The 22,021-nt window shown below is 38.8% G+C and overlaps 1 protein-coding gene across 14 annotated transcripts in view; it reads right to left on the reverse strand.

Moving 5' to 3' along the window:
- Nucleotides 1–291: 291 nt before the first annotated feature.
- The window catches only part of NRG4 (neuregulin 4), a 146,782-nt gene continuing 125,052 nt past the window's right edge, over nt 292–22,021 (reverse strand). For 7 of the 14 annotated variants that reach the window (XM_038766928.1, XM_038766926.1, XM_038766929.1 and 4 more), the window contains exons 4-8: nt 17,377–17,526; nt 9,499–9,578; nt 8,752–8,843; nt 6,046–6,154; nt 3,081–3,162 (exon numbers count right to left, since the gene is read on the reverse strand). In XM_038766928.1, the coding sequence (XP_038622856.1) occupies nt 6,080–6,154; nt 8,752–8,843; nt 9,499–9,578; nt 17,377–17,526 (397 nt within the window). In that variant the 3' untranslated portion in view covers nt 3,081–3,162; nt 6,046–6,079. Of the gene's footprint in view, nt 534–3,079; nt 3,163–6,022; nt 6,155–6,679; nt 6,893–8,751; nt 8,844–9,498; nt 9,579–17,376; nt 17,527–22,021 lie in introns of those variants that run through there. The other 7 variants (XR_005456333.1, XR_005456332.1, XR_005456334.1 and 4 more) reach the window with 7 other exon arrangements.

Consider the following 22,021-nt stretch of genomic DNA (forward strand, 5'->3'; position numbering starts at 1 on the left):
AGCTTAACTAGTTTTGTACGAGTGATTGCGGGGAGCACGAGGGCCCAGAGCGTGAGCCAGTCCCGCTGTTGAGGGGACAGTTAACTATCTGTGGAAGACACTTCAAATCTGGGGATTTGTTCAGCTGGCCAATTCAGTCTAGTCATTAGGATAGCAGAAGACTACAGCTTTCCTTCGAAAAGTGCTGCTGGTAATAGACTGCTTATGGGAGCAAAACTACTCGTACCCTTTCAGATTCGATTTTTATGGAAAAAAGAACCTGTTGCAGAAATAACCTAATGAAGAAAATCATCAGGGGAAATAACATTTAACCATCGCTCAGAGAGAATTCCCTAAAACCTGCAGAAAATTGCAGGAAGAATGTCTGTTGCAGGTTTTTGGTGCCCACAGTTGTCTCTGGCCCAGGTTACCATTGCAGTAAATCCCATTTTGAGATGAAGAACTCATATTCTCTTGCCAACCGTAGTAATTAAGCCAAACTCTTGATTTTTTTTTAGTTGCAGCAACCTGGCCCAGGGCCTGTTGAGAGGAATCTAAAATAAAATTGGGGAAATAGGAAGCATTAGTACCTATGCTTTTTTCCTCAATATAGTAAAAGTTGCACCTGTTCTAGTTACAGAAAGGATTTTAGGCATATTTTCAAATGAAATCAACACCTTACTAAATATAGCTGGATAATTTTTTGGTCTTTAGGGCCGAGTACAGTCCTAAAAGTATACAGAATGGTCAGTTTGTGGCTGACGGCCTATGGATTCTTTAGCCTCCTTTACTATAGAAGTTAACAGCTACTGCTTGTATTTATGACAACTTGCTTAGTACCAAATGGAGTGCAAATTTAATCCCAGGGCTTTATTTTAAATTCAGGATGATATCTTATTAGGGCTGGAATTGTTTGAAAGGAAGTCAACCTAAATTGTTTGTTTAATGAACCCACAGAAAGATTGTGAATTTCTCCAGGAGGGAAATATCTTACTCTTGTAATTTTCCACAGTACCCAGTACAGTAATTAGCACAGAATACATGATCAAAGACTGAAGACATGGATTTCAGGGACTCTAACTATGGTCTCAATATTAGTTTGAATATTTCCAGATTCAAATGCTACCCTCACCCCTAATTCCTTTTCATTAATCTGTTTCCTTCAGAGTACCAACGAAAGGCCTGCTACTTTTCAAAATATTTCAAGTGACTCCATTTTCTTGGTGGGTTTAAGGTACCAGGTGCTATAGATTAAGATCAAAGGCATTTACTTTTAAAAAAAAGTTGTAGTGCCGTAGGATTTTAAACAATAAAACCAAGATACACAGCCTAGCTAAATGAACCAAGTCTTGCTAGAACAGTCTAGCTAAATGAACTGTTTAACAGTAGATAAAAGCTTATTTTTAATGGTGGAAGATATAAAAAATATGGTCAACTTAATTGAGCAGTTCGCTTGAAGCAGAAATCTATTCAGTGAATAAATTGTAGTTACAAAACACTTTTGTAAAGGCTAGGTCTTATTACATAAACTTTATAGCTCTTTTGAAAGTGTTCCTAATGAATGCAAAATAAGCCATCTTAAATGGTCCCACCATAAGCTAGTAAAAAGGGAATTTTTTAGGGATTTCATTTGAATCCCCTCTTCAATTTAACAGAAACTTTACTTTTATATATGTGGATATAAGTCTAAAACATTGAACTGTCCTGTGATAGTCATAGTCCGTATGACTATTCTATTGCACGAACAGTTATTTCCACTGATAATGGAAGATTTGTCAAAGCTGCTCATTTTCATATTCTGTAAATAAAATTACTTTGTATTTTATACCTTAATTCATTTATTCATTCATTGACTGCCTAATGGAAACAGATTCCTTTGTCTTTTGAACTGCAAGCCTCCTTCAAAATTAGTAAGAAGATGGCAGATGACTATAGCTTTATCTCTTTTCCATTTAGCTGCAAGAAGTGAAGGCAATCACATTTGAACTCAATGTGTGAAGATCAGTTAACTTATCACTTGGGAGAGTACGACAGAGTAAGTAGTACATTGTAATTCCTGCCTCTTGGAAGGGGAGAAACTGATGTAGTAGTCAAGATGGCGTAGATATGTCAAAGGCCTGGATCCACACTTGTTCAGGCACTTTTTCCTATCCCAGATTGACTAATGCATCAGGCACCTTGTGATTCCTGGCTTCCCATCTCTCACCTTTTCACTTCCCTGCCCAATTCATTTTTCTAAAACATTATTCTGCACAGGTGTCCAATCTACTTACATTGTATCAATGAATCATATTTACTGAGCACTGTTCTAAATGCTTGGAAGAGTACAATAGAGCGATAGACATGTTCCCTGCCCAACAAGGAGCTTACAAGTGCATGGCGCAGTGTAAGACCTTAACAAATACCACTTTAAAACACAACCATCCTAGAATTAACCATTCCTCCCCAGCCCAAGTAAAACTCCCAACCCTTGGGCTGTAGACACTGAACTTTCTCCTATGCGCCAGCTTTACATTCTTTGTTCCTCCCCGGCCAACTTGCTTGCTGGGCCTCTTTTCTCCCCCTGTTGACTTCTTGTTCACACCCTCTCCATCTTCATAACCTCCCTGAGCTCACATTTTCCCCAAGAGGCCTTTCCTGGCAGTTTCTAAGATCACCCTATGAAGATTGGTGTCCCCCAACTGCCACTCTTGTCCCTCGGTGCCACATCTACTCTACTACTACATAGCTCTAATTCACCTGTGTCCCCCACAAACTCCTTCAGAGCAGTGGTCATGGCTTACCATTGTGCTCTTCCTTGTCCCTTGTACATGATTCTGCACTTAGCTAATTACTAAATATTACTAACAGGTAGCATTATTGATTGGTTGGAAATCCCCTCTTTAAATCTGCCAGACTTACACACTCTCCATCTTTAAAACCCTTCTAAAGCCCTACATCCTCCTAACAACGATCATCTCAGCCTTTTGGCACCTACATCTAAAGTAATCTCCCAAGTGCTTAGTACTGCACACAGTAAGCACTCAAAGACTACTGATTGAGACAGGAGAATGAAACACGAATGTAAATCAAATCTTGTAAAAACTGTCTACTAAAATACCTTATGAAGCCTCATTTCCTGCATCTGTAACATGGAAGTAAAAATTTGGTTCATTTTGGCTGTTCTTCAGTTTTCTCCATGCTCTATGGAAAATAATGTTTTATAAATTAGGCATAGCAATTCTTTTCTATTTTTCCCTCAAAGCCCTTTAATTTTTCACACACACACACACACACACACAAAAAAAAAAAAAAATTAATGCTTACTTAACAAGTGTGGAACTAGCTAATCACAAGAGCAACTCCCTGGGCACCCGCACAAATAAAAAAGCTTGAGATGCATCATTCCATCTTAATTATAAAACAAGCAGGCCTTCATTTCATTTCTTCCGTTTTCTAATCTAAAGGTTCCTTGAAGACTTTTACTTTCATTTGTGGTTTTCTACCTGAATAGCTACACTCCTCTGCAAAGTTAATATTCAAATGCTTTTGCTACAATTAATAGCGTTATAAATGTGCAAAGTTTCTTTCCACCAAGTAGCGATTAAAAAATAAATGAGGAAAACTAACTAGCAAAGTCTGTAATCCAGACGCATACCCCGAACAGCTAGAGTATAGGGTAAATTAATAATCTAAAAAAACAGTTTGAGTTTAGTTCCCTCATAACTTCAGCCAGTTTCCAAAAATTTAGTAAAGGGCATTGGAGCCTCTTCTTAAAAGAATGCCAAACTGGAGTTACATCAACCACAAACTGGCAGGACCCCAAATTTAAGGGTTCATTTGCAAGCACTGTAAACAGAAAATTGAACAAACCATGGTTTAGACTTGTATTGATCCTTAGGATTTGAACCTGTGGTTCCAGGATAGTAAAAACAAGTGTTTAGACTAAAATTATTCCTGCCACCGGGGGAATAAGCACAGGGAGATTTTCTTTATTCTCTTCCCATACACTGCCCTTCCTATTTGAAGAGAAAGGGGCCCATGGCAGAGGAAATAAACTCCTTCAGGACAAAACAAAGAGTGATCGAAAAGAGGACACATTTACATATCTGCATTAAAGAAAAAGAGGAAGCTGCAGCAAACCAAAGTATCCTTAGGACCCAGGGTTCCTGGTCTTATTTTTGTTTGTCATGAACTTTACTGTGTGCCTGAGAGAACCACTTGACCTCTGCATCTCCACTATGGGGGTTGTGAAACCAATTGCAACCAGGCTGGGGCTTATTTTCCTGACATTTTTCGCATTCCCCACTCTATACAAAAGCCTAAACCAGAGAAGTTTTCATTCTGGGCCTCTTTCTGCTCTTGGGTAGAAAACAAAGCCTCCACAGCTCCAATTCTCCAGTGGGCCAATTCTCCAGTCATCGTGACTGAAGTCCCTAGGTAAATAGCCTTAAAATGCTCACTAGCCAGAGCAGTATACATTCAGTTCAGCAGAATTCCACGGAATTGGCTGGATTTAAAATTCCCTACAAAAGGACATTCTGCTGATACTACAATTATATAAAACTGCTTGTTCTGATGAACAGTCTGCAATACTGGGTTGGATATAATGCCAGAATAAACAGAAGCCTACCTAGCATTAGATTTTGAGCATTTTCAGATTTTTTTTTTTTTGGCACGGGACATGCCTACCCCAACAACGAGAACCCCATTCAACCCTCACTTGCTGTTGGCTGCCTGGAAGCAGAGCTGCACATTTTCGCAACATTCCTAAACATGAATACACTCCAGCCCCCAACACAAATGTCTTCCTGAACAATGGTATCTTCCATCACATTTCATAAGAGCACTGATACAAGGGATTTAGTAATGAGTTTCAACATGAATTCCGCTCATCTGGATTTCAACATAATTGCCTTGGAACCATCTGATATGCCAGTGTTCTTAATTGTCTACAGGTTGTCCCACAAAACACTTTACTACATGACAATCTATAAATGAAAATGGAAACTACACTCCTAAAATATTTTCATAAGCTCTTCCCTGTGAAATGCTCTCAGCTGTAGTGAGAGGCAGTATGTTAGATTTGTGCTGCATCATGAAAGTACAACCTATGGTTCTAGAGATATACACATCTGTTCTGAATCCTTTCTAATCATTTTTGCAGTCATTCCTATTGACTTAAAGGTTTTTGAGGAAGACAAACTGGGGGTCTGCCCAGAGCCCCACCATTTAGGGGCAAAGAACCTAGAATATAGTCGAACACCAGACACTTTGTCTTAAACTTATGGATAGGGCCAACTGAAATAGGAAAAATCTGGTGTACTTACTCATCAAAATTAAACCTCTCAGGAAATCCAGATGCCTCTCTTATCCAAGGCTTTGCCAGCCTCAGTACACTGCCCTTTCCTTTCCAAAACCCCCAGGCCACTAAATGGATGGGTGAGGTTACATCAGACAGAGGGCCTGATGAAAATGGACAAAGGAGAAACCGATTCCTGTCTCAGCAGGAAGAAAAAGAAAAGTACATGCCCTGCCCTGATGAGCCGAGAATGTGAGGAGGAGAAAGAAAGAGGAGAAGAATCTTTCTCCTCTCAGCAATGTGCAGAGGTAACTATGGGAAGAGGAGGAAGAACATTTTTTCCTCTCAGCTCTCTTCCAGTATAAGGCAGAGGGGGCACAATGGAAGAGGGGAAACACTGGGACTCTAAGCTGACATCGCAAGACACTTAAAACCTCCCAGGGAAGTACTGACTGAAATTCAATACTAGGATCACAACATTTTGTCAATACTTCTCCTGTCACCACCTCAATAAAGCTTCCCAAGTAGACTATCAATCCTTATCTGTAAATGTGGCCTATAAATTATATGGGGTGCTCCATCACCATTTAGCATTCTGATCCTGTAATTCTGATGGCCTGAATATATACTGGATTTGTCACATTTTGTGTAAACTTATTGGGGGAAAAATTCTCTTTTTAAATAAATCTCTCTCTTCCTCCTTTGCTTTTGTAAAATCCGTCCCATTTGAACCTTTACATTCAATTTTGTTACATCACATACCGAGTCAGGTTCCTGGGACCTACCAGTACTTGGTCACCTGTCCCTTGGATCCTCTTCTCAACAGCAGCAGCAGTGGCAGTAGGAGAAATTTTCTGTGTTCATTCTTCGCCACTGCTCCCTCTTCTTCTGCCTCTGCCATCCAGGAGAGGGTGTTTACTTAGTCCCTGTTCAGCCCTTATTCCTTCCTCCCAAAATGCACCCCACCTTTCTCTTTCCAAGGGTTCCTCAGAGGAAACTTCATTACTATGATGTTTTCCTCTCTATAGAATGGCAGTCAGGGAGAATGCATTGTCTCATAAGAAATGCACTTTGCTAGGCCTCAGTGTGTCATAACTTAGTAATTATTGGAGGCACAAGTTTTCATTTGGGTTGGGTTTTTTTTTTAAAAAAAAGACTAAAATTCCTTTTTTCTTTTTTTAGGACCCACGGTAAAAATAAATTGCTTGTTCCTCGTGAATCTATGGTGTATGTTATTCACATTTCTAAATGGCTTGAAGCCATGGTATTTTGAACTGTGACAATCAGATTTCACAAGTCAAACAGAATTAAGGCTGAGTCAGTCCTTAGATAAGAGTGCTCAGAAGTAAACTCAGGTGGTTCCAGGTTAAGCAAGTAGCCTTTCTCCCTTTGGAAAAGCTACTAAAGGCACATCCAAATCTGATTCTAGGGGACTAGGGGACTAGCAATACGTTCACTAAAGAAGATCCTAATAACACTTTGCTCTTTTTTGACTTCAAAAAGGATGTTATAATGTGCTGACCTATTTCCAGCTAGACTGATAATTCTTGCTTTTTTCACCATAGGTATTACTGCCTTGTACAAATTGCTGATTTACAATTACCGCTTCCTCCAACCCCCAATATGGCTGAGCTGCAGGAGGAGAGGAGGAAAAAGAGTAACATATCCCTAAATATAAGATTTGGGGATTCCTCTTGATAAAGATACTTCTTGTATATATTACTATCCTACTTCAATATTGAGGAAATCTTTACTTCACACGAATTCCAGAGTAGAAACAAAAGACAAGCCAACTTGGAGACTTGTATTAAAAAAGCTGAAAGAGATGCTTGTACCCAATGCTTCTATTTCCTCACTTGGCCTCACAGCGAAATTTAAGAAAGGATCAAAATGAAGCAGATTTTAAAGACTTTCTTAGCACAAGACAATTTTTGTCTTCACTCCAAGTCTTGCATTTGCTTTTTAAAGGAAATCTACTCCTTATTTTAAACAATTTTTATAAGGTTTCAGCCCAAGGTTAAAAGTAAATTTAAAACATTCAGTATTTTTAAATGGTGCCATAGGAAAAAAATCCTTTTTTTAGACAAGAGCAAATCTCTGGGTAAAGGCAGTGTTTACTTTTTCATTGTTGTTATTTTACATTATTATGTTATCTTGGAATGACTACACAGCTGTGGAGGTATTGCTATTGGAAAAAAATGTATGTTTCTTTTTAACACTGCATGTTTCATTTAGCTTCCAGAAAGGGAATACTTATTACTGATTATTATTTTCTTTTGTGGTTTGTAACTGTAGCAGTAATGCCGCTAAAGAGTATTACTTTTTTTAAGATGAATAAGTTTTACTGTATCCTAAAGAAGGTGAGCTTTGGTTCAGGAACTGCAAGCATTTTAGAGTGGCAGGTTTTAGTTTTAAAAGATTTTAGAGCTGGAGAAAAAGCAAATCTGAACATTTAGAAATTACATTTCAGTAAGGAACTATTGTGCATTTAAAGCCAAATAAAACTTTCAAAGGTCTGAAAGGGGCCTTTTAGATGCTCAAATAAGTGCTAATCTCTAAATTTCAGGCGCAGTTTGAAATGCTGATGCAAGTAATTGTTACATATAGAAACATTTATAATTAATGCTAAACTGGTGAACCTAGCAACTACCCCTAACAGGAAAAATTGTCCTCAATATTCAACAAGGTTCTGATATTCCCGATGCAATTATTGCCTTAAAATGGAATCACCTCTTGCCTAGTAAATCTCATCCAAAAGTGCATCAACTACACAACTAAAAAACTCAAGCAGATGTATTAGGAAGCAGTTTTCAAATATGACAATTGGTGAAAGAATTAATGACACAGTATGAAGAAGAGAGCTGATAACTTTGAGGCCAAGATTTTTTTGGTAGCTAATGGCACATGGTTGGACTTAAAAATGCGATTCACATATTACAGAAATTTAACTGAAGGGTCACCTATTGTTTTCATAATGAAAGGTGGGAGTTTAAAGATCTATGGAACCTATGCAACAATAACTGCACTTAGAGCTTGTTCTCCTGTATTTAAGAATAAAACAATTATAAATGCTAGTTATGGGCTAATGAACAATATGTATGAATTTGCAAATATTTGTTTTATAGCTGCAAAAAAAATCTCCAAATGAGTATCAGAAAAGGTCGAATACTAGTTTTTGGATTCCTTTGCTGTCTTGTACCTTGCTATTTAATAGCTTAATTTAACATTAGAAATCGGACTTCTAAACCAAATCACTGGTTCCAAACATCAAGCTTTCAATGTTGTTTGGAGAAACCATGATACAGTCAGATTAAAGACGACAAGTTGCAATAATAATGACCCTATTAATGCATATCATTGGCCGTGAAATATGCACGCTCTTGTTAAGTCAGACAATAGTAGATTATTGTATTGGTTTATGGATCTGGACTCTATGTAAATTATTGTGGACACATTTCTATGCTTTGTTATATGGGGATTCTAAAACTCACCCTATCTTGCACGTTGAGATCTTGTAAGGATGAATGAGAGAGTTCAGGTGAAAAAGTTTTGTCTTCTTGAAAGACAAGGTCTTCGTCTGAGTCTACCATAGATGGAAAGGTATGCAAATTCAGGTACATGGGAGGTATGGATGAAATCTTCCTAAACTAAAAGGGAGTGGAAGTTTGTGTTTACAACATCTTTGCTCTAGACAATCTCACAACCTTCCAAATACAGAATTGAGCTCCTTCTTTTATATGCATGTGCATCTATGAAGTATATACCCATGAAGTCAAAGTCTCATGTTCCTCCTCACTTGCCTCCAGCACTTCATACAGTGCCTGGCACCTAGCACTTAACAAATACCGTAATTATTATTATAGAAAAGGAGCCTGGAACTCAGAGTAATTCCATAAGTAAAGAACTCTACAATGGAAAAAGCTGTGTGTACAGTTGTATGTTCTCTTTTTTTTTTCAGTTTCCAGTCAATGCCCTTTTTGCCTGGATTTCTGGATAGCGCAGTACTCTCTTATATGCTCTATCTGTATATGCACTCAAACACACACACAGACCCACACACACTCTCTCTCCTCCTCTAGAAGGAAATGACAAATGGGTGGGAATTCATGTTCAAGAGACTTGAGATAGTTTCATCACTCAAGGCACAATACAAAATTGATATTTTTAAATAGATAACTAAGTCTACATATTTAAATTACATTCTTCTGAAACAGTCATTTAATTTTAAATTTACTCACTGTTGTAGGCATTGCTGCTGCCCGTCTCTACCAGGCCGACACCATACTGTGCTGAATTGGCCCTTTGGAGGTGGCCCTTCCTGACAAGTAAATGAGAGAGAGAGAAAAAACAGAAGAAGGAGGAATAAGACAGGAAAGACCCATAGGGCAGGAGATGATGAGAGTAGAGAATGCCTGAACTGAATTGCATTGCCAACCACACAAGAATTCACTATCAAGTACTGCAAAAGCTTCAGTAGTTTCACGTTACTTTTGCAAATTCTGATGTCAGGGCTTTACACGCTGCCAATACCAACCAGCTTCTTTCTCACTCTTCCCCCAACTCCCCTTCACTCCCCCAAAACCAAAAATAAATAAAACTTGTTTCCAACACTCATTGACATATTTCATTTTAATAAAACTGTTTGCTCTAAGTAAAATTGGTTTCCTTCGATTTATCAATTTTAATTCTGCAATTTGTGCCACTCTCACTCAGTTTTATGCTTTTAGGTCAAATTACTATTTTTAAATCACAGCGTATTTAGAACATCATGCTTCTTTGAACAAACAGCCTAGGGTTTAGTTGCATTTATGAGAGTGACAGATTTACTTTAAAACTGCTCTATTTGAAAAGATAATCTGTGATATATTTAAATTTTATGACTGTGACATTTATATAACAGTCTTCATCTTATGTAGATGAAAATGAGACATAAGCTATTTCTATGCTGGCAAAGCAAAACATACTATCTGCCAAAACTCCAAGAAATACACTTTGTGTTTTTCTAAAAACTTTGCTGCATCTGTGAGGAAAGTGCCACTCCCCAGGTTTTGCAGATGCCATCCTCCCCTAGAAACACGAGTTGGATATCGTGAGTCCATGAATAATCATCAGAAATCGATGAGTGTCTTTAGGATTTTGGATTTCTGATGTTAAAAGACCATCGTAACGAAAAGTCGATACTACAGGTACTTAAGAGGTCAGAGATCAGTATTAAAGCTTCCTCGTATTTCTATATTTACTGGGGCTCACGGCTTCTGTTTTAAATTTACTGCATGTCTTGGTTGCTTGAAGCACAATAAAGCAAGAGGGAATTCAAGTTTATTGAAATTTCAGTGAAGTGAAAATTACTCAATTACTTTACATTTTCTGATTGGACAGCTCTCTCAGAAAATAAATAGCATAAATTAATAATAATGATGGTATTTTGTTAAGCGCTTACTATCTGCCAAGCACTGTTCTAAGGACTGGGGGAGATACAAAGTAATCTGTTTGTTCCACATGGGCTCACAGTCTTAATCCCCATTTTACAGATGAGGTAACTGGCACAGAGAAGTTAAGTGACTTGTCCAAGGTCACTCTGCAAACAAGTGGTGGAACTGGGATTAGAACTCACGTCCTCTAACTCCTAAGCACGTGCTCTTTCCTCTAAGCCATGCTGCTTCATTGTCTTCATTAAGACATCTTTGACTTTGCTGAAAAGATAGACTATTACAAAATCTTTAAGCCAGCTTTACTAAAGCTTTCTAAAGTTTTAACCCAAGGCAGTGCAATACCTGACAAAGAAACCTACAGAAAATGGCCATTCTCTACCTGGATTACTGTACTATAAGCATAGTGAGACCAAGGAGGTGTTCACATTTTCTTTCCTCAGGAAAACATAAATGATTTGGCCTTTACAAAGTCTGTAGATACAAAAACAAGAAAAGTTTGCAACTGACAAAAAATAATTTGCTTGAGGAAAACTGCTTTTCTACATAAGAATCTTTTAGGCCAAATGGCAACACCATTCTCAACCTAATTTAGGGGCTAAAACTAACTTAGGAGGAAACAAATAAGCCTAGAAAAGCAACGAACTGGCTCTAACTTTGAATGAGAAAAATGTATATTCCTGTATTGAAACTTATGCTATTTCAGTGCATATTAAAAGCATATTTAAAGCATACTAAAATTGCTTTACTATATACCAATAATTAGGCTAATGGGTCAAGGCAAAGTAGCATTTTAAGCTCCTAGTTGTTCCAGTAGCATTTAGCATTTTGTTGATGTGGAAATGTTTAGCAGGGTTTCAGCTTAAAACCAATCATTTATTAGGTTATACTCTTTAACAGTTGTTGCACCCATGGATCTAGGTTTTGAAGCACAGATACCTGAAAGGCAGATTTTTCTATAGTGACTCTTAAATTTTTAAACCATATGTCTATATTATGATATTTGTTAAGCACTTACTAGGTCCATCTCCTCCCTAGGGCTCACAGTCAATCTCTATTTTACAGATGAGGTAACTGAGGCAGAGAAATTAGGTGACTTGTCCAGGGTCACACACAGCATTATCAATGGTATTTATTAAGCACTTACTCTGTGCTGAGCACTATGCTTACACTTGGGATAGTACAATACAGCAGAGATAGTACGTTCCTTGCCCTAAATAAGCTTACAGTCTAGAGGAGGAGACATATTAAAATAAATTATGGATATGTACATTAAATGCTGTAGGGCTAAGGGAGTGAATATCAGAGAAGTAGCATGGCCTAAGTGGATAGAACACAGGCATGGGAGTCAGAAGGTCATGGGTTCTAATTCCGGCTCTGCCACTTGCCTGCTGTGTGACCTTGGGCAAGTCACTTCAACTCTCTGTGCCTCAGTTACCTCATCTGGAAAATGGGGATTGAGACTGAGCCCAACGTGGGACAGGGACTGTGTTTACCCCGATTTGCTTGTATCCACCCCAGTGCTTAGAACAGTGCCTGGCACATAGTAAGTGCTTAACAAATATCATAATTACTATTAAATTATTAAGACTTTGAGCCCCAAGTGGGACAGGGACTGTGTCCAACCCGATTTGCTTATATTCCTCCCCAGCACTTAATACAGTGCCTGGTCCATAGTAAGCACTTAATCAATACCAAAATTATTATTATTATTAAGTGCTTAAAAGGCACAGTTAGATCCAATTACCCAGGGGATGCAGAAGGGAAAGGGAGTAGACAAAATGAGGGCTTAGTCAGGAAAGGCCTTTTGTGTGGCAGAAGCAGAATTAGAACCCAGGTCTTTCTGACTCCCAGGTTTGTGCTCTACCCACTAGCCACATCACTTCTACATTTGTTGCTAATTTATTTAGTTACATAAATGGCTGTCTCTCCCTCTAGATAGTAAGCTCTCTGTGGACAGGGAATGTGTCATGGTGTTGTACTGTACTCTCCCAAGCGCTTAATACAATGCCTTGCGTACAGTAAGCACTCAATAAATACGACTGATTGATAATTCTATCCTCTCCCTTACTCTTATATTTTGCACCCCTTGGGGGCCAGGGTCCATGTTTATTTCATCCATTAATGTTTTCTCATTGCTTAGTACACTACTTTGCAGACAGTTGTTGTTTAATAAATAGCATTATTGCTAATACTAAATCTTATTTACATTATTCCAAAGGACTCCTTAATTACCTAAAAAATATGGAACTTAGTGTATTATTCTGTATTTTAAATTCCTTTCCAGATTGAAAGATCGCTGTTGCTCATTCTACATATTGATGAGGCAATCATGTCAGAGAACTCTTTAAGATTAATGTCCAAAACATTTAAAAATCAAATGTACCAGCCAATGACAAGCTCCTTTGTGACGTACTGAAATGAAAAAAAATTCTCAGTTTCACTAATGGACATGATCATTTAATTAAACAGTGGCATTTCTGCCAAAATTTTCCAATACTGTACCTGCTTTTCCCAATACTACGCTTAAAATAAACTACTGTTCCTAGTTACAAGGTTCAATCAATCAATGGCATTTATTGCATGTTTACTGTGTGGAGGGCACTGTACTGAATGCTTGGGAGAGTGCAATATAACAGAGTTGGTAGACACAGTCCCTGCTCACAATGAAGCTACATCATAGGTTCAAACGTGTTTCAATAAAATGCCCGGTGCAAAGGGAGGAAAGTGATCATTTCTCTTGGATTTTGAGAGCAGAGCTCTTTCCTGCAAGGAAATAATCACTCACAACTTAAAGGAGCATTTTACGGGGCATGGGAGAAGAATTAAGATTTATAAAACTCCAACCTCACTGCCAGAGGAGTTGGGCCAACAGTTTAACATGCTAAATAATAGGATAGGGGATAACATTTGGAAAGATTAAAGATCAGAGTGAAAATGCATGAGTTAACTCTTCTGATAGGAAATGCCCTGGTCCTCTGTCTGTGCCAGGTTCCTGACATTGCCCTCTGGTACTTCTCTCCCTAAGATTTCACTGAGATTTCCTAAATTCACGCTCTCCAAATGGCTATAAAATCAAATCCTAACTGCTCAAGCACTGACACCTGACTTGACAACATTAAGGTGAAAAGTGTACTGCTTGTTCATGGAACAAATCAACAAAACATGATTCCCATGCAACCCGTGCCAATGAACAGGCCCGTAACCCTCCCGAAGAAGACCCGCTGGAAACCCTTGGGTGCCAGAACAGGTTTTGGGGGAGGTGGAGGTGAGGGGGGAAGGCGCCTCTCTCCAACTGGACCATCTTTATGACTCCCTAGACCCATAGGCAAGGGACTGACCCAAGGTCAGAGCAATTTTTGGCAGCATTTATGACAAGGAAGGCCCCGTTTTAGGTTGTCTATAAAGGGACCAGATTTGAATAGATCTGCATTCTAAACACTTTAAAGGATCACACCTGACAGTGTGTATTCTAGCAAGTTATTTTATTTTTATTTTTAAATGATCCCATTGCACACGCCAGCTCTTAGAGAAGAGCTTGTTGAAGTATGCAATCAATTGTGTTTACTGAACACATACTGTGTGCATGGCACTGTACCAGGCGCTTGGAAGAGTTCAACACAACAAGAAACACATTCCCTGCTCACAATGCGCTTACAGTCTAGGGGGTGACAGACATTAATATTAATAAATAAATTACGGATATGTACATAAGTGTTGTAGGGTTGGGATTGCTGGGGGTAAATAAAGGGAGCAAGGGTGAGGTGGAAAAGAGTGGGAGAAGAGGAAATGAGGGCTTACTCTTGGAAGGCCTCTTGGAGGAGATGTGCCTTCAATAAGACTTTGATGGTGGGAAGATTAATTTTCAGATGTGAAAAGAGAGGAGCCCTCCAGGCCAGAGGCAGGAAGTGGGCAAGAGGAGGGAGGCAAGATAGATAAGATGGAGGTATAGTGAGTAGGTTGGCATTAGAGGAGCAAAATGTTTGGGTTGGGTTGTATTAGGAGAGTAGTGAGGAGGGGCAAGGTGATTGTGTGATTTAATTGGCTAATGGTGAGGGATGTAGAGATGGATGGGCAACCACTGGAGGTTCTTGAGGAGCGGGGAAACATGGCCTGAATCTTTGTGTAGAAAAATGATCCATGCAGGAGAGGGAAGTATGGACTGGAGTGGGGAGAGACAGGAGGAAGGGAGGTCAGCAAGGAGGCTGATACCGTATATTTCACGAGGTTAGCTTTTCACATTATTTATAGGACTACTTTCTCACTTGAGATGAATGGATGGTCTTCAAAGGTGACAACTTAGTATGTTTCCAGTTGTGGGGACAAGACCATTGTTTTGGCTCCCACAGCTTTCGGGGCTAGACTCACTCCCCCCATAACTACAACGGGGCTGCAAAGAGCTAAGAATTCCATAATGGAGGTGAAAATATTCCCAAACTGTGTCTGACACACTAGGCCTTTGAAGCTTGCCTGCCACTACAAGCCCCTTCCTGCTTGTTCCCTCCCGAAAGACAACCCCCCTGACCTCAAAATGAGAAGCTGGCATCTATGACCATCCTTATTTTAACATGCCCTAGAGAAGCTTAAAAACCATGAACTTTTGGAGGACTTTTGTGCAGGACAAAAGGATGGGGGCAGAAATTCAGCACAAGTGGGACTTTGACACAGCTAGTCTCCCCAAACTGCTGAGCCCTAGTCCTGATGCAACCCTTTATCCATTACCTTTTGAGGTCACCACAGGTGCACTGAATCACCTGCACTTGAAAAGGTGATTTTGATCATCATAAAGATAGTTGTGCTGTTCATGAATTCAAATGAACTGTTTTCACTTTTGCATATTTGGAAACATTCTAAAGATCAGAAGTAGCGTGGTCTTGTGGATAGACCCCGGGCCGGAGAGTCAGAAAGACTTGAGTTCTTATCCCAGTTTTGCCTCTTGCCTGCTGTGTGACCTTGGACAAGTCACTTAACTTCCATGTGCCTCAGGGCCTCATCTGTAAAATGGGGATTAAGACCGTGAGCCCCATATGGAAGATGGACTGTGTTCAACCAGATTAGCTTTAGTGCTTAGTACAGTGCCTGGCACCTAATAAGTGCTTAACAAATACCATAAAAAAGAAAGGATCAAAACTGCTGAAAGGAAACAATAGCTGCATCTGTATTGGGTCTACTGTGTTTTTTGAAGACAAATTCCTCAGAAGGAAAATTCCTTTTGGCTTAAATCTGAACTGGGCAACCCAACATTATCAATCATGAGATCTAAGTGGCTTAATGCCCAGAGGAATAGTCACTTTTTCTGCCCAGGGAAAGTTCCTAACCTTAAAAGCAAATCCAGAATTAGCGGGGATTCCCTATGCAGACAAGATTAATAATTTTCAAGTCATTTTCCTTGAGTAGCTTACAAAGAGGAGGTAGCTTACAATATTTTGCACCCTTAAGCAGATGATTTTGGTCAGGGTGGACAGCCAGATAAATTAGGGGGCAGGACAGAGAAACAGAGTGGCCTAGTGTATAGATCACGGGCCTAGGAGTCAAAAGGACCTGGGTTCTAATCTCAGCTCCACCACTTGCCCACTGTGTGACCTTGGGTAAGTCACTTCACCTCTCTGTGCCCATTATCTGTAAAATGGGGATTAAGATTGTGACGTCTCATGGCGGACAGGGACTGTATCCTACCTGATTATCTCATCATCCCCGGCACAAAGAACAGTGCCTGGCACATAGTAAGCGCTTAACAAATGCCATTAAAAAATAACAAAACGGAACATACTATCCAATAACAGTCAGAAAGCTTATTCAGCCAGCCCATATAAACCAGGCTTCATGTCTGAAAAGGCACATTCCCACTGCCACTACTTTAACCATCACAGTACAGAAAGTACAGCTTTCAAATGAAAATTCAGAGTGGTGATATGAGGCCCTAATTTGCAACCCATCCCAGAGACACCAAACCCCGGCACTTGGGTCTCTTTGCTGTCCCTGTTCTCAGATCTTCTGCCCCAAGTATTTCTAGGTCACGATCAGAGTTAGTTCTAGAGAGTAAGCAACAGAGGAGCAGCCACAGAGTGCTCTTAAAAGGGTTTGATGGGAATGTGATGGTGGAAAACCGGGAGAAAAAAAAAATTACAATTCTGAAGATTTTACTTGCAAGAGGGAGGCAGATGACTCTTCCCTTTCAGGGAAGCCAAATGCCTGGAGCCTGCCCTAGTTCTGTGGTCCTAGAAACTATCAAGGTTTAGAAGCCTTGTTCACCCCACCCCTACTTTTGCTTATATTCATCTAGCCCCACATTCTGCCTGAGTTCAACCTACATTTTTTGCCCTATTTTTTTTATTTTATCAGTCTTAACGCTCAGTGAGATTTTTTATTTTGCATAGTTACCTTCACAGGCATATGTCCACTTTAATAATTTTCATGATAATACAACAAACAATAATCTAGCCAGATATATATTCCAAAGGAAAATAGGCCAAAAGAGAATTTCTACTCGAAGTTTTTCTTAGTAGTTGTAAAAAGAAGAGCCACAAAGTATCTTACAGAAAATCTATAAATGGGAAAAGGAAATATTTAGAATATGTTACTTAAATTAGTTTTCTCGCTCATAGATGATATGCAATTATATCATTCTTTTAACTGATGTCAAGTTTTCACATACGGTGAATACTTTCATTACGGAAGCATGCTTACCTGCAAAGGAAGTAGACGGCACCAATTGTAAGAACTCCTAGAAGAATAGCCAAAGCCAAGAAAGTTGCAAACAGTTCACTTTTGGTTTGGATGTTGGTGCTAGGTAGAAAAACTTCTTCACAGCGAGCTCCCGTATAATTCTCAATGCACCTGTGAAATAAAGTTTCATATGAAGAAATCATATTTCCAATACTCAGAATCACCATCATCACTGACAGTTATTAACTGAACGCCTAATGCATACTAGTCATTTAAGTGACTCCGCCATATGTCTGCTGTGTGACCTTGGACAAGTTATCTCATCCGTTAAATAGGGATTAATATCGTGAGCCCCAAGTGGGACATGGACCATGTCCAACTTGATTAGCTTTTATCTAACCCCAAACTTAGTACAGTGCTTGGCATATAGTAATCACTTAACAAATACCATAAAAAAATTTAAAGGAGGAAACATAGTAAATACAAAACACTGTCCTTCCCCTCATATATTAGGAAAGACAGGCACACAGATAACAGGGATAAATCATCAATAAAACATGGGAGGAACTATGTGGATGCTGTGGCTGGTTAACTTATCAAGATGAGTGGAGTAAATCAGGAATGCTTCATGGAGGAGGTATTTCTTAGCAAGAACTTTAAAGGAGGGAAAGGATATGACTTGATGAAGCTGGTGAGAGAGGACAACAGCAGGAGTCATCTGTTAGAGATGAGGGAGCCTAGTGTTAGGGATGACTAGAAGACTAGCTTAGGAGAAAGAAATGAGTTGGGTGAGAAAGACAAAAGGGCAGTTAGAGATGAGTAAGCCTTGATGAAGAGTCTTCAAACCACTGGTCAGCAGCTTTTTATGTGTGAGAAGTAATGGGAAGCCTGAATTTTTTATAGAAGGAATAATAATAATGATGCCATTTGTTAGCTCTTACTATGTGAGAAGCATTCTTCTATGCGCTAGGGGGATACAAGGTGATCAGGTTGTCCAACGTGGGGCTCACAGTCTTAATCCCCATTTTACAGATGAGGTAACTAAGGCAAAGAGAAGTTAAGTGACTTGCCCCAAATCACACAGCTGACAAGCAGCGGAGTCAGGATTGGGACCCATGACCTCTGACTCCCCAGCCTGCGCTCTTTCCACTGAACCACGCTGCTTCTCTAAGTGATATGCTCCAATCAATGTTTTTAAAAGATGATTTGTGTCATCCTTATAGGTATGTAAGGTAGATGAGAGAGGAGAAATACTGAAGTTAGGGATATCTTGCTGGAGATACTTATCCTGCGATTGTACTGTTGGAAAGGAAGAGGAGGATCTGTGAAATATTAATGAGAAAGAAATAGCGGAACTGAAAGACATATTGGCTATCAGAGGGACGAGTGTTAGTAGTCAAAACTGACCCCAAGGTCAGTTTATGAGTTTAAACTGAGTTTATGAGTTTATGGGATACAGAAGATGGGGGGGGGGGGGGGGCAGCGTAGAGGGGGATCAATAGTGAAGGCAAAGTTAGGAAAAGGAGAAAGGAGGGAGAGATTTCAGCCATATTAATTTTAGTGTTGAATGGGTTATCCTAAAAGGAGAAAATAAGATAATATAAAATGACCAAGAGATAGTATGCTCAGTAAATACTAAGCACTGAATTATTAAGCCCTTGGGAGAGTACAACAGAGTTAGCAGATATGACCCCTGCCCTCAAGAAGTTTAGATGAGAAGTCGGGGCTAGAGGCTCAAATTTGGGAACCAGTTACATAGTTACAACTTTGCGAGTTGATAAGCTCCATGAGAGTGAGTATAAAGTGAGAAAAGGAGATAGCTCCTCCTAGTTAGAGTAAAATGAATAAATGAAGAATCAGCAAAGGAAATAAAATATAGTCCTTCCCCTTAAGGAATTTATTGCTTTCAGAGGTAGAGGGAGAACCAGCAGAGTGCTCTGTCCATAAAGACAGGGCTAGAGTGTTTCTCGAAGAGGGTGGTCTGCTGAATTCAATAGAAATAAATCAAATGTCAAAGAGTATTCAAAGCAGGGAGTAGATTAATAATTTGGCTAGAAGGGAGGCAAGCATTGGATAGTGACAGTGGATTTACTAAGTTTTTAGAGCCTAAATGGGTGAGATCGCATGCTTTTCAATACACTAGAGTGTGAGAAGAAAAGGAACTTCACTTTTAGATTTAGTAGACAAAAACCGCACATCTCTTTAAAACACTGAAAGTATTTCCATTTTCAATCAGAGTTCTAATCCTATTGGGCTACCAGTATTCAGCAAAGAACCTATGTTCTTTCATCTCAAATTGCTCTTGGGTCATTCTTTTTCCACAAAAGAACTATTAAACTTGACTGGTTGGCTGCAAATGAAATATTCCTATGAGATTTACTTATACAAGATAGTAATAACAATAACAATATTTGTAAACTGCTTAATGTAACTTTTCCATAAATATACTTTATGAGGTATAAAAGATTTTCAAAGCTGGCAGAGCTGACAGAATATGGTGATATAACACTGTTAAATTGTGTCTCTTTTCCCTTTCACCTGTATAACACACTTCAATAAGGAAACTCTTCTGTCCTGGAAAATATGCAACCAACTGAAGGCTCTGACTTTGAGCAATTTGCTGCCCAACTACCTGGATGGATAAAAGTCAAAAACAGGCCCATATCAGGTTTAATTCTTCCAGTGAGAAAACTACTATAATGAAAGGAGGAGTCTCAATTTTTTTTTTTTAGAATTAAATGCATTTCTAGGGCATGTTGGCTTCCTCAGGAAACGCCCACTTTAAATTTGGGATGGGGGACATAGGAAGGAAAACTTGACCAACAGTTACATTGGCAAAATCTGCCAAGAGAAATGAAAGAAGAAGATTCTTGAAGTTTTAATAATATTAAGGAAAACAAGATCTGAGCATAGTCTCTTTGAAAATGCAGCAATTACACATCTTAGATGAGTTGTGGGTATATAAGAAAGTGATAAACTGAAAAGAGATTTTGAAAAATGAGCAATGGCTGAGTACCCTGAGAGGTAAGGATAAAACCTAAACAACCAATACAGACTGTGACAGAAAGCATACACAACCCATAATAAAAGAAACGACAAGAAGGAACAGTGCTTCACATGGCCGAAAGTTGTCAATTTTTTTATAATTTACAGCAATCTGTCTAAAATAACAAGGAAAACAGAGTCTCTCCTGCCTTTCAAAATTATTTTAACACATCAACAGCGAACTGAATAGGTTAGGTAGGTATGATCATTTATCTAGACTTTCAAGAGCATTTTATGGAAATTTATCAACAGTATTTATTAAATAGCCTCTGAGTGTAGATCCCTGTAACATGGCCATTGAAGAGTTACAAAGGAGGAACAAGGCATGATCACACAAGTGTAAGTCTTGTCAAATTAAAAGTAATTTCAGAACTAAAACAAAATGAGAAGACATTTTTCGACACCAGGGAGGGTAGACCTTCACAGATATCGGTACTAGACAACATGCTTCTCAAAGGAGAAGACAATAAAAAATAAAGTTAATAAATTGGTTGGTGGCAATGAGCTCTTTGTATTAATTAATCCTAGAAAAGATGGTGTGGAATTTCAGGAAGAAAACTGATGTGGTTGCTAACCAATAAATGTTTAACAGATGGAAAACAATGTGAAGCTCAAACACATGGGAATAGAGCAAAAAATAAACTGTTGCAATCAGATTGAGAACTAGCAGTCAAAGGTAAATAAAGCAAAGCAATCAACACTCGGATGAGAAAACTTTTCACACTTGGACAAAAGCTAACAGAAAACTTTGCATAGATTTAGTGTGTAGGAGAAATATGCAAAGCCAAAACATTAGTAAATCTTTTTCATTTCTTAAGTAGTCATAATAAGCTACCAAAAGGCATTGGTAGGCTTGAAAGGCTATTATTTAGAGTCTAAAGATGCCCATTCTAGAAATCAAAGGACAACATAAAAAAGAAATGTTCAAAGCTCGAGTATTGCATTATATTGAAAAGCCACTGCTAGCTGATTGATACTGTATTCTATCTATTATTGTAAGATGAAAGTTCAGTGACCTCAGATGCAGCATTAATACCAAAGCCCAGGGAGAACCAACAGTAGAACTTGGAGTTAGGCTCAGAGAAGTCAGTCGTTATTCAAATATCTTGCCCACAACCTTCTATCTTTCTCAGTCTTTATTCAAGACTACTATTATGTTATTCCTAGAGCTCACTGCAGCAGAAACTCTGGTAAATAATGTAATTTTGTGATGCAAATACAAGTTTACAAACATCATTTTTCATGATTTAATGTGGCTACTGGAATCTGCTATCTTTAACTAAAAGACTGATGCAATTGAAGGAATTTTTTGATGGTACCATTTCAAAATTCACCAATTAAGTTGAATTCCTTGGTTTTCTGGGGAATCCCTTGTCGGCACAGCCTATAACAACCTTCTATTAACTCTATAGTTTTTTCCAAATAATCTGGATGTGAAATAAACAATTCTCCACATAATTAAAAAGTTACAGATTTTTTAGCAAACAAAGAGGAATGGAGTTTCTTTCCACACAAAAACAGAATCTATACATTCATTTTATCATGATTCCATCTTTTGATGGCCATCAGCAAAGGGAAGGGGTTCTGACCAGACACATGGCCAGAAATAACTCTTGGATTT

This window comes from Tachyglossus aculeatus, chromosome 26 (assembly GCF_015852505.1).
Source record: "Tachyglossus aculeatus isolate mTacAcu1 chromosome 26, mTacAcu1.pri, whole genome shotgun sequence".
In the NCBI taxonomy this organism is placed as follows: domain Eukaryota; kingdom Metazoa; phylum Chordata; class Mammalia; order Monotremata; family Tachyglossidae; genus Tachyglossus; species Tachyglossus aculeatus.